Genomic DNA, 12,974 nt, shown 5'->3' with positions numbered 1-12,974 from the left:
CATGCAGAAGATCTCAGGTTCAATCCCCAGCCTCTCCAGTTAAAAGGGTCAGGACTAGAGTGGAAGTCAACTGCACGCGTTCATTCTTATAGGGGTGGGAACATGGCTCCGCAGAAGAGCATCTGCTTTGCCTGCAGAAGGTTTCAGGTTCAGTCCCCAGCATCTCTAGTTAAATGGGTCAAGTACGAGATGGGAAAGACCTCTGAGAACAACCGGTGCCGGTCAGAGTAGACAAAACTGACCTTGACAGACCAGTGGTCTGATTAGGTATAAGGCAGCTCCATGAGTATCTGAGCAACAGCTTCTGTACAATTTTAATTATTCCCGTCTTCCTATTCCCTACTGTGCCTTGTTTTGTTTGACCGTAAGCCACTGGCAGGGACAAGTGCTTAGCGTGATATTAGACGCTTTATGAACCTACCACACCATCATGCCAGGTCTGATAACAGCACTGATAGGCAGACAATACCGTTCTAGCCAACCTGAACACTGCAGCGACCAGCCTCCTGCCTACCGGCAAATGCCCATTTCTCAAGGGTGTTTGGAAATAAAGCCAGCACAGAACACTTTGCACATTTTTAACGTGTGGTCATTCTTTCCCAGTCTGCTCTTGCAAAGATGCAATGTAGTCCCTTCAACAGAAAACAAGCCAGGAGAGCTTATTATTGGATTTGACAGCAAGCACATTGTGTAGCCTGAACACCAAGGGAACAAATCCAAGCCAGCATTATCTCCCCCCCCCCCCCCCCAAACACTCTCCTGTGGGTGACAGCTCCATTTACAAGGGAACCCTCCTGTTAATCAATACCGCAGTACACGTTCATGTGCTTGTTCAATTTTCAGGACGTCCCGCTAAAAAGACCTTTGAGAAAGACCTTGTTCTGACATTCGGGACGGCTGCTGCTGGTTCGGGGTTAAGCGGACCATTGATTGCTGAGACTCCCTATTGGCAGCTTAAAGCAACACGAACAACGTTTGCAGGTAATTTGGAGTCGATCCTAATTTTTTTAAAAAGGTATTGCATGACTTTGGTATTTAAAAGTCCTCTGTAAATGGGATTTATCTGAATCTCGTGTAATTTAGAAGCCCTGGGCTTTCAACCCCTCTCTTTCCCATCCTCCCCCCCTCCCCCCCAAGAATTTTACAAAGTCAGCCAGGAGCTCTGATGTGATTTCTGGACTGGTAAGAAAGGTAAGAAAGAGAAGGTCAACCTGGAAAAGCTAGGAGGGAGAAAAAAGAAAGAAAGAGGACCTCTGCTCCTCAGGAATGATGAACACAAGGAGCACTGGAACGGGAGGGGGGGGCTCTCTTTAGGGATTTGTCACCTCTTCTGCCAGACTTATTGCTCTTTCACTTGACTCATGGAAAACTGAGAGAAGATAGTTGCTTGGGCACAATTCACGTTTCAGTATCAGGTCCCCCTTTCCATACTAGGCCCTTCTTTCCGGGAACTTCCCCTGAACATTTGAAGCTAGAGTGAAGGTGCCCTAGGGTAGACATGCCACCCAGGGCTCTTCTTTCCAGCCAAGCAGGGACAACTGAAATACAGTCTGGCCCCTCTGCCTCCTGGGCCAAACGATTTATGCAGAAAGAAGAGGGGGAGAATCAGGTCCAGGCTGCCCATGAACCTGTTGGGGGCTGGAAGTCAGCTGATGATGATGATCCCAATTTACAAGCTCACGTTATGAGGACCAAGACTGTGCTTCTAGGCTGTTGCACTGAAGCAGTGGAATTCTTTGCCGTATGAGATCTGTCTGCCCCCCTTCCCTCCTGACCTTCTTAAGCTCTCTGTTGAAACTTGTCTGCTCCTGAAGGCTTTTGGAATGGGGGGGGGGGTCTTTTTCCAGCCCTGTTAGTTCGTTCTTATGACTGCTAGCTGGCTGGCAGTTATGTATGCTGCTGTTCACAGATCTTTTCTTGATGTTGTGTATTTGTATGTACTGCACAATATATTGCATTGTTTCTTGTATGCCGCTTTGCATGTTATATATAGCAGAACAGGTGGGCTAGACTAAGCAATTAAGTAGATGCCCACTCCCTCAACGACAACTCCAGGGAGACGAACTCTCACAACCAGTTCCTACTGAGATACTGAAATGAAGCATCTCGGTAACAGCTGCGACAATTCCTGGCCTTCAAAAACATCGCACCAGCAGCAATAAAAGTACCAATACAGTACCCAATCCTAAATGGGGAAAGATCTTTTTTCTTTAAAGAACAAAGCCATGGAGACAACAAGACAGAACACACAGTACAAAAGAGTAATTATATTTCTAAAAAAAGAAAGAAAGAAAGAAAGAAAAGGGGGAGGGGGAGGGGGGGAGAAAGTTTACCAGCTACTTTGGAATGTCATTCCTGTAAAAGAAAACGGGTTGAAAACAGAACAGGGTCAGGTCTTCTACACATCAGCAAACTTAATACAAACACTCACTAAGAATCGTTTCACCAACTCAAGACAAAAAAGAAAAACCTTTGACACAGTGTTCATGAACAATAATATTTCTCTCTTTTTTTTTTTTTAAAGAAACGGAAAATTCAGAGGGTGTGAAGGAATCACAGGAGGAAACAAAACTAAAACGGGGGGAGGGGGGGGGAGATACCAGAAGAACAAAATTCCCACGATATCTAAACAAGTAGCCATTGTTCTTGGATAGCTGATTCCAAGTCAAGAATAAATCGCAACAGCTCCTGAATGCCACTAGTGGCTGCCTCCATCCCGTCCACGTCTTCCAGGCAGTATTGGCCTCACACAGTCCTCCTCTTCACCTCTAAAAAGTAGCCATTTTTTTTAGAGAGAAAGAGACAGAGAAAGAAGTTCTCTCTCCCCACCCCCCGCAAGTCATGTATACAAGTGCTACTGGGAGAGAACAGTCACCTCGTGGCTGCGTGGCAAACACAGGAATTTCGGCACAGGGAGACAGTCTCTCCATCTCGGAAGTCTCTCAACAGAAAATCCCCGGGGATGCTCCCGTCCGTGAGCTCCATTCCATCGGCGTATCTGCCGCCACCCTTCTCTCACATAATCGTTTCCAAAACAATGAGAGGGCCATCTTTGCTCCAAGCACGCCTTGCTTCTTGGTCTGCAGCCGTCAGATGCAGAGGCAGTTGGCTGTCTCTTTTTTGTTTTGTTTTCCTTAAAATTCCATGTCATCATTTGGATGCTTGTCTCGGGGCGGCACCTGGCCAACCCCCTTGAGTTCTTTACTCAGCCAAGTCAAAGGGAAACACACAGACAACGCAGCAACAGGGATATATTAGGTTGAACAGCCCCCCTTTACCCAAAGTCCATCCCTCCCCCATTTGCCCCCAAGTTTACTTGGTGCTGTTTTTTTTTTCCTTTTTTGTTTAAAAGTCTACATGTCCCAAAGCAGTCTGTTTATCCCACCCACCCCCGGTCCCACCCTCCCCACAACAGAGTAAAAAGCTCCACAGGTTGCATTGTCTACCTGGTTGTCAAGGTCGGAGAAGCAACTGTTCCTGTCGCTATTTCCATTTTAAAAAAAAAACCACAAACACACACACGCGGGGTTGTGCGATGCGAGGTCCGAGCCTTAGGACTGCTTCAGCCGTTTGCGTGGCGGTCCCAGAAAGGGGCACTGCGCGGAGGCCAGTGAACGATACGCCTCTGCCACCAGGTGAGGGTGGGACACGACCATTGACTTCCAGCCTGAAGTCTCCATGACATCTGAAGCATGGCTGAAGAACATCAACAAGAAACCCAAGGTTAGCAAGCTGGAAGTTCAGCACCCCAAAGGAAAACACCTGTAGTCTTCTTGCTACACCCCTGCTTTCGGGCTCGACTTTAGTACCTCATCTCAGTTTCCCGTCAGCAGGCCTGCCTGCCCGGTCCTGTTCCATAGTTTATTGGATGTCTCATCCTACTGACTGCATTGACTTAACACTGTGCAATCTGCCTGGCGTCTCAGTGAGAAAGGAGGACTATAAACAGTACATCAATCAAATGAACTACGCAGGCTGCTCTGTATGACCAAATAAGCTTTGCCGTGTGTCTTCGGCATGAAGGTAAAAGACTGGAATGGGAACCAAAGCGTCCAAGTGTGAGGAGCAGAGAAGGGGTCTGGATGGACACGACTGCTGCCCCAAAGGGAAACAGGGGGGGGGGGATGGCATTTGCATTTCTTTCTTCCCATCCTGTTTTCCTCCCCAGTGAGGATGAGCAGAGATGCACAGAAAAGGGGGGAGGTGGTGTCTTTCTTTTGGCAGCCAACTTCTACTAGTGAAATAAGACCTTGGACACAACCTAGAAGAAGTGAGATGCAATGGGGACTTGGGGGAGGGGAGACTTGGTTCCTGAGGGGCTCGCCTTCCCAGATTTCATTCTCTCTGTGGTCAAACACTGGGGGGGGGGGAGGAGAAGAAACCTTACTTACTAGTTGATGAAGTCGACTGCCTGAGTTTTTAGCTGGTCAGCACTGTGTAGATCAGCCAGGATGAGAATCTCTGCTGCATTTTCCACAGACAGGTTGCTACACAGAGCATCCTCACACATCACCTTCAAACGCTCCAGCGCATACTGCAAGAACATACAAAGAGACTGAGAGTGAATGGGGGGGGGGACTGCAAACCGTCTGGGGTGCTGAGGTTGGTTCTCTTGCAGCCAAGTGGCTGATATATCGTCATTTTGGATCTCACACCTATTACAAGCATGGCCCACCCACCCACCTTTTATCTATTAGGCTGCTGTGCAGATAGAATCTCCAGTTTATTGTCTAAGCTGTTCCAAAAAAAAAAAAAAACCCACTGTAATCAAAACACAACGCCAAGGAAATATATGCAAAGCAAAAATTTTCAGGAGAAAATTCGAGAGCCTGACATAAAAGCAATGCGGGGGGGGGGTAGGATATATATTCTGGGCCTATGTTAGAATTCCACAACAAGTGTTGAATATTCTGACAAATAAACACAGAAAGCCTCCAAGTCCTTGTGGATTGGGGGGGAAGGACCTGACAAAATCTCTGTTTTTCCTGTCACTCTTTTTAAAAAAAACAACTAAAAACGCTAAAGAAAATGCTGCCAAGCCTGAATCACAGAAGCAGAACTATGCAAAAAAAAAAATTCACCTAGCATAAGCAAGTTGCTAATCCTCATGATCACGCATCAAACAGATAAATATGTCCCCTTCAGTGCAGATTAAAAAACCTACAAGGGGCGAGGAGGGTCCCCCCAGGCCTGTAGTAGGGATTTCTGCAAAGCCAGCTTTGTAGAAAAACAAACAAAAGTTAAAAGCAAGAGAAATGACAAAAAGAGAATGACCATTCACTAGATGCCACATCAGTCTTGTCTCCACCAGTGAGAACCTCTAGGTCTGTTTCTAGTTGTTTCTAGTTGGAAGCAAATTATGAAGGAGAGAATCGGGAAACGAGAAGTGGGGGGATTTCTTGTTTGGAGTGGAGGAAAGGAGAGCTGTGGCTCTCTAGAAGAGCATCTGCTTGGCATGTAGAGGGCCCCAGAGCCAATCCCCAGTACCTCCAATGAAAAGGACCGGATAGTGCGTGATAGAAAAGAGCTCTACCTGAGACCCCAGAGCACCACCACCAATCAGAGAAGGCAATATGGACCTTGTTGGACCAAGCGTATGATTCATATGCTGATGTGGGGTGATGAAGTGACTATGTTTTGTATCTGGTCCCCACTCATTTATTCTCTTTGCAGAAACTTAAGAGGGCTAGGCACGCAAGACCAATGAGGTCTTCTGATCTTTCAGGCACAACGGCATCCTTTCCTCGTCGTCCTCAATAGCACTGTAGTAGGAAAAAAAGCCCAGCCCTCTAATCGCATCCTTGCCCAACAGCCCAGTGGCAGATCTCCAGGGCTGAGGGTATGTGCTGTTGTTTTGTTTATAGTATAATTGCATATTTTCCCCCAAGAGACTGCAGGAAGACAGAACAAGCTGTTCTGAGGCCTCCTGGGCAAATATTAAGAGGTCTGATGTGCTACCATAAAAGGTTTCGCTTTCTGTTTTTAAAAAGACGCCGGGGTATGTTTAAAGAGGAAAGAGCTACATAAAAAGCCACAAAACCCAAACAGTGAAAGCCTCCTTCAACCTTGCTGTCCTACAAACAGTTCGGCATTAGAGAGGAATTCATAAATTGCCTCCCACTAGAAACAGATCTAGAGGTTCTCACTGCCTCTTGTTGTACACGGGGACAAGCTCACTGAGCACCTAGTGAATGGCTGGAAGGCAGAAAGAGGCACTGTGTCAGAGGAAGGTGCAGAGGGGAGACGCGATACAACTTGCACGGTGGCAAATTCCTTCTAGCAAATATAGAAACCCGCTGCTGGTGCATTGGTTCACCAGAAATGCACTGTCACTTTACTTCCCCATTGAAGACTTTTAAAAAATTATTATTATTATTACTGTGTCAATTTAAGTATACATCAAAGTCTACTTAGGAATAAATCCTGTTGTCTGCTATGCTCATTTTTTTTAAGTCCTCTACCACCATAATAATATAAGAAAAGTGCTAGTAGGTTTACCAGGGATTTAGGCTATCTGCATTCAGAGACTGGTGGGCGGAAAGTGTCATCGAGTCATAGCTGACTTATGGTGACCCCACTGTGCTTCAAGGCAAAGAGACATCCAGAGGTGGCTTGCCATTGGCTGCCTCTGTGTCAAGACCCTGGAATTCCTTGGAGGTCTCTCATCCAAATACTAGCCAGGACCAACCCCGCTTAGCTTCTGAGATCTGACGAGATAGGTAAGCCTGAGTTATCCAGGTCAGGGCATATTCAGATATCAGAAGTGTCCAAATGTCCTTCAAAAATCCACCGTATTCCTATCAAGTATTCTCAGTTATCTCTCTAGTCAGGATATGCCATTGTTCTCAAAGAAATAATTCCGTTACCTAGTCACAGCTGCCTGTCAGCGCCTTTAAAAAAAAAAAAAGCTGGCAGTAGAAAGACAACCTGGCCTACCCATCCCAATTTTGCACTTGTCCTAGTTATCTCCATTTTTAGTTTCACATAATGCCATTTTCTGCGAACAAATATTTCAGCGAAGGCAGACTCATTTTACATGCTTTTGCTTAAAAAAAAACATTTTTGGCAAAATAAAAAAATTATGACAACATACCTTTTTGTACATAAAGTGACAGTATAAATTAGTAACATAACCTCTACTGGAAAAGGGAAATCTATAACAAAGCCTTTTCTTAAATAGCCTACAACAGAGGACCAACAGGTTTGTGCTCTGCAACATAAAGACCAACTTGTACCACGTACATTTCAGTAGAATTTATCTATTTTATGTGGTGACAAGAGCCACTGGTACAATGTTTTTATAGAATTTTCTCTCAGTCCAAGGAAGATGGAAAAGGTTAAACCATAGGTAAAAATATATTTCCACTTTTCTTTATAAATTTCATAATCTAACACCTTTCCCCACTTGGACCGAAAAGAGTTTTTAGAAATCTTAACTGATTGATGTAAAATCACTTGCACTTTAGAAAATATCTTCTCCTGGTTTTTGCTTACGGTCTATACAACAGAGTTTTTAGAAATCTTAACTGATTGATGTAAAATCACTTGCACTTTAGAAAATATCTTCTCCTGGTTTTTGCTTATGGTCTCCACAAATTTTGTTATGCTTCTTATACCTGTGTAACGAGAGATTCCCCCCTGCATCCAACTAGAGCACCTGAACTGAACACTTTTAATGGCTTTGCCTGTTCAAAAATGTTTAGTAGCAGAATATTCCAGGATCTATGTATTAAAGGGTGATTAACAATTTTAATTCTGATAATACGAAAGGGTAAGGGGGTGAGTTTGGTTCTTTGAAATGTAATCCGCAAACCACCTGTAACAACTTTTATTCTTTATTGAGATAGCTTATTCTTTTTACTGAGGGGGGTGGGGTATGAAAAAACCCTATAAAATTATCAAAGTGCCGTACTTAATCATATAATAGCAAGGAATCCTTTTAAAAGCAAATTAGATTTCAGCTTTTTGTCTCATTAAAAAGCCCAAGTTACACAGCAAGAAATCTATATACTAATAGGCAAGGCGCCCTCTGTGTGCGGATATCTAAATCTGCACATTGGGGGCACCTAGGGGACAAAGAGATTTTCCTGCACATTTAGGGTAATCTCCAGGTGTGCAGAAAAAGCTGAAAAGTTTTAAAAACTATACGGGGGATATTTAACCCCCCAAAAAAGTAAAAAAGTCTCCTGCACATGCGCACTTACCACTGCAAACTGTGGCAGATCCACACAGGGCTTGCAGCCGTTGCTGCTGGCAACAGCGGCGGCGAAGCCTTGGCAGCCGGCAGCTGGGAGCCATGGCCGTTGCAGTGGCGGAGGGGGAGAAGCCGGGCGGGCCCAGCGGCGGGGAGCCGTGCAGGGCTCGCCACTGTTGCTGCTGGGAGAGGGGGGAGAAGCCTGGCGGGCAGGCGGCTGGAAGCCTGCAGGGCTCGCCGCTGTTGCTGCTGTCAGTGGCAGCGGCCATGGGGGGGGGAGAACCCTTGGCGGGCTGGCGGCTGGGAGCCGCGGCCGTTGCTGCTGTCAGCAGGGGGGGGGAGAACCCCGCTGGGCTCACATGCGGCCACCTCCTCCATGTGGAGCTCCTGCTGCTTCAGTGGTCGCCTAGCAAGCCACCCGGGAGCCGCAGGGAATACCTCCCCCCCCCCCCCCGTGAGTATCACGGGTCCCACCTCTTGTCTCATCTATTCTTCTTCTGAAATTTCCATCCACAAAAATCTGATTTGCTTGTTACAGAAGTACATGTTTATAGAAAAATATCAATCTTTCTCTAAGTCTGTTTTATCATAACTATGTGATTACTATCCAGGTAACTGACTGGTTCATAACTAAATATGAGATAATCAACATAAATGCAAATGTGCATATGAATTACATTTGATATAGCAAGATAAGAAGGCCAATATCAACTTTTAACCTCTACTAAAAAGCAATTAATCTAACTTTTCTGTAACTGTTTCAACTAGCTTTCGAAGATGAGAGTAACTTGAAGCAGAGTTCAGTGACAGTTGAAAAGTGCTTGATTTTTGGTTAGCTTGCAAAATCAAGTAGATTAGCGATGTCAGAGCTATTGCTACACCTGGGTCTGTATGCATATATACCTGGTCAAAAAGCTCATGAGCTGCAAATATTCAAACCATTAATATTACCATTGCTTATTCGATAAAGTTCTTGGAAGGCTATAATATTACTGCCTATAATCATTATATGTATTTCTATTACATCATTCTGTGTGTGTGTGTGTGTGTGTGTGTGTATAAGAACTGCATTTAACCATGGAATTAAGTTTAAATTTTCACAAGTCATCTCTTACTGCAGAGATGCCAATGGCATGATGTCAGGTGATAGTTATTTACTTATATCTATCCCAAATCTGCAAAAGACTATTTATAATCCAGTTTTCCTTATTATAGATTCTGTTTTTTAAGTGCCTATTAAACCACAGGAAGGTCTTCAAAGGCATCTTAAATATTGTTCTATGGCTATTTCTGACGGGTCTTGTTATTTTGGTCTTTTTGATGCTCCATTTCTAATTTCTTGATCTTGCCTAGTCTTTCCAAACATTCAGCCTCACATTTCTTCTTCAAATGAACTCTAGTGCTAATACTAAAAGGTAAAGGTTCCCTTGCTCGAAAGCCAGTCGAATCCGACTCTAGGGTTGCGGTGCTCATCTCCGTTTCAAAGCCGAAGAGCCAGCGCTGTCCGAAGACGTTTCCGTGGTCATGTGGCCAGCATGACTAAACACCAAGGCACACGGAACGCTGTTACCTTCCCACCGAAGTGGTCCCTATTTATCTACTTGCAATTTCTTGCTTTCAAACTGCTAGGTTGGCAGGAGCTGGGAACAGAGATGGGAGCTCACTCCGTCATGCGGCACTCAGGTCTCGAACTGCCAACCTACAGACCTTCCAGCCTGCAGCTCAGCGTCTTAACCTCTGAGCCACCAAGGCCCGTCACTCCATCATGCGGCACCTGGGTCTCGAACTGCTGAACTACCAACCTTCCACAGCCTGCAGTTCAGTGTCTTAACCACTTGAGCCACCGCAGCTCCAATACTAATACTAGTGCTAATACTAATGCCCCTAAAAAAGGCTTTGTTAGATTTCCATTTAATGATTGTTTAAGTAAAAAGTTTTTTTTTAAGTAAAAGTAAAAAGAATTTAAAAATTATTGCAGTGTGTTTCAAATTTGCTTTTAATTTCTTGAATACTTAGCAGGTTGTTGTCCTGCTGCCCAAGAACATGAAGTTTCTCTCTTAGAATAAAGCTCTAAATTAAATGGTGCATGGTCAGCATAAGTGTTTGTCTCTATTTTCACATTTGACACAGATTTTGCCATTAAAGGGGATAAAAGAAAAGAGTCTACTCTTGAGTACAATCTCTGTCAAGCAGAATAATGGGTATAGTCTCCTTCCCCAAAATTATGTAATCTTCATGCATCTATTAGTTTAAATATCTTGAACACCTTATTAAACATGTAAGGCAGAGTAGGGGTATCTGATTTCTTAGTTGATCTAACTCATTATTCATGACACAGCTGAATTCTCCTGCAATGATAATTTCACCCTCTGCAAATTTAATGAATTCTTCTTGCAAGGATTTATAAAATGCCCTTTGATTGCAGTTTGAAGCATAAATGTTCCCAAGGGTGATTAATTGTTGGTATATCTGTCCTTTTAGCAACAAAAATCTAGCACTGTTACCAAAGACTACATTAATTACTTTGGATATATGTATATACAGCTACACCTTTATTTTATTTGCTATTAGCTGGAACACGTAGTTCCTTAATTCTGGATGCTCTATTAATGATAACTAGGAAGCCTCAATACATGTTTTCATGTATAAAATGATATCCATCCTTTCTTTGTGTAATTTATGAAATATTTTCCTTTTCTTATGGGGCTCATTTAAACCATTTACATTAACAGAAATTAAATTTAGATTATCCAGTTTAGATTATCCAGTTTAACATTTTATTAATTAGTGCACAAGAACACGACAAAATTTCTATAATTTCAATAACCAGCGCTTAATTATCAAAATTGATATTTGCTACTTGTTCAGCTTCTTCCAGAGTTTTAACCATAAAATATTTGCCTTAGTTGCTACATACAGTTTCTCTAGTTTTGGCTGCTCTATTAATAGTAACTGTGAAGCTTTTAATATGCGTTTCTTGTATAAAAATGGTATCTGCCCTTTCTTTGTGTAATTTATGGAATATTTTCCTTCTCTTATGGGGCTCTACTGCTTCTCAATAGAAAAAAGGGACTAACCACTATCTTACAGAAATTAAGAAAAAAGCAAAAAACAGTATTTCCTGCCCAGGCCGACCCTCAGTCCATGCCTGAGGGCCATGCCAGAGGGCAACACCCTTCTGACATTGCCCTTACAGAACTGCCAGTGGCATGGCTGCAGGCTTTGGCCACAAAAAAACAGAGGGAGCTCTGGAAGAGTGCTCCTCTGAAGCCATCCAGGTGGCGCGTAGGTTGACTTCTCCCTTCTGCTGCTAGGTGCCGGATGAGGGGAGGTGTCACTCTGCGCTCCAGGCAAGCTGAGGGGAAATTGCTCCACACTCGGCAAAGCAGGGTTCTCCCTGCCAAGTTCTCCCATTTCCCAGACTTTACAGGCTTTGGCTGCAAAAAGGGGGGGGGGCGGAACACTGCCCCTCTGAAGCTGTGCGGGTAAGTGCATAGGTTGCCTTCCTCCTCCCGCTGCTGTGTGGCAGGTGGGGGGGGGGGGGGGGGGGGGGAGATGTCACTCTGCGCAGGTGTCTCAGCCGAGCCGAGATAAACTGGCCCCACACTTCTGCTTCTCCCCTGTGGAAGACTATTTTTTCCGCTAATCTGGCTGTTATCTTTGGCCGGGGCTGGGAAAATTCTTTCTAACTCCTAAAAGTCAAGTTCTCTTTGTCCACCCTGTTCAGCCCTGCTTTATTTGCCCGAGCTCCTGGCTCCAAGCAACTCAAATCTTAAGTTCTAAATCTAGAGATATGCTCAGGAACCAAAGTAATAGACTTCCAAAGGACTGACATCCCACTCCTGCTTACCTTTGGCCCACTCTGTATTCAAATGCAGGGAAAATGACCCACGGGAGGTGCTGAGGTCACCCCAGGGGCCTTTCAATAAGGCTGCCTGTCACCTCACAAGAGAAGGGCACCATTATGCTTGTAAGGCCGTGCTGGTTCAAAGAACTGAGAAGGAGAGAGAGGCATGTGTGTTGCTTCCAAGAACCAACAGTGACCTCTTTCAGAAATGGGGTCTCCCCAGAATTCTCAAAGCTTCCAGATAAGGAAGCAGCAAGCAATTCTTGCAGACTTTGCCATCTCTGCAAACTGTTTTTCCCTGTCAATGTCTTAATGGTGGGGATGAATACTACCTTTCCAAGCTACTTGGCTGGGAAAGTGTAGTCCTCAAACAACTTGGCTAGGGAGCAAGCATTGAAAAACCTCTTAAGATGAGTCCAAAGAACAAGGAATGAATTTGACCATGTCACCGATTGAAACGTACAGAAGAAGGTGAAAATCAAAGCCTAGCTTTCTCATACAATATGCAAAAATACAGATTACAGTCTGTTCACTGAAAGTTTCCCAGCTGGTTTAGTCCAAAGTTCTTTTAAAATGAAAGCAAATTTAAAAGTCTACGGGCTGATCTGCCAAGGAGCCCACTTACCTTGTCAGCAGCTGCAAGTAAATCGTCCGCCATTTTGTCAAGGTTGGGTGCCTTCCCCGTATAAATGAAGCACATCATTTCTTTAAAAACTTCTGGCTCCACATCATTGATTTCGACTCGATTCTGCATTGGGGGGGGGGGGGGGAAAAAGGGGGCAGGGGGGGGGGAGAGAAAGGGTTATGTTCTGATGCTCAAACAGACCCAACGGCCCCTCTCTGCCCCTGGAGAACTCTTTGGAGGGAACAAAGAGTAAAAAATGTGCAGAAAGCACAGAACAGTTTCAGCTTCATCAGCCCTTCCCAGCTAGG

General features: G+C 44.5%; 1 protein-coding gene across 5 annotated transcripts in view; it reads right to left on the bottom strand.

Annotated features, from left to right (window-relative positions):
* SPOP (speckle type POZ protein) overlaps positions 1-12,974 on the bottom strand; it is an 83,285-nt gene that overhangs the window by 12,550 nt on the left and 57,761 nt on the right. For 4 of the 5 annotated variants that reach the window (XM_015409219.1, XM_015409222.1, XM_015409220.1 and 1 more), the window contains exons 8-10: positions 12,667-12,789; positions 4,392-4,534; positions 2,309-3,696 (exon numbers count right to left, since the gene is read on the bottom strand). In XM_015409219.1, coding sequence (XP_015264705.1) covers positions 3,552-3,696; positions 4,392-4,534; positions 12,667-12,789 — 411 coding nt within the window. In that variant the 3' untranslated portion in view covers positions 2,309-3,551. Of the gene's footprint in view, positions 1-2,308; positions 3,697-4,391; positions 4,535-12,666; positions 12,790-12,974 lie in introns of those variants that run through there. The other variant, XR_001482452.1, reaches the window with a different exon arrangement.

Source organism: Gekko japonicus, unplaced genomic scaffold (assembly GCF_001447785.1).
Source record: "Gekko japonicus isolate JY-2015 unplaced genomic scaffold, Gekko_japonicus_V1.1 scaffold240, whole genome shotgun sequence".
Lineage (NCBI taxonomy): Eukaryota > Metazoa > Chordata > Lepidosauria > Squamata > Gekkonidae > Gekko > Gekko japonicus.
This window is presented reverse-complemented; position numbering and strand designations above follow the sequence as displayed.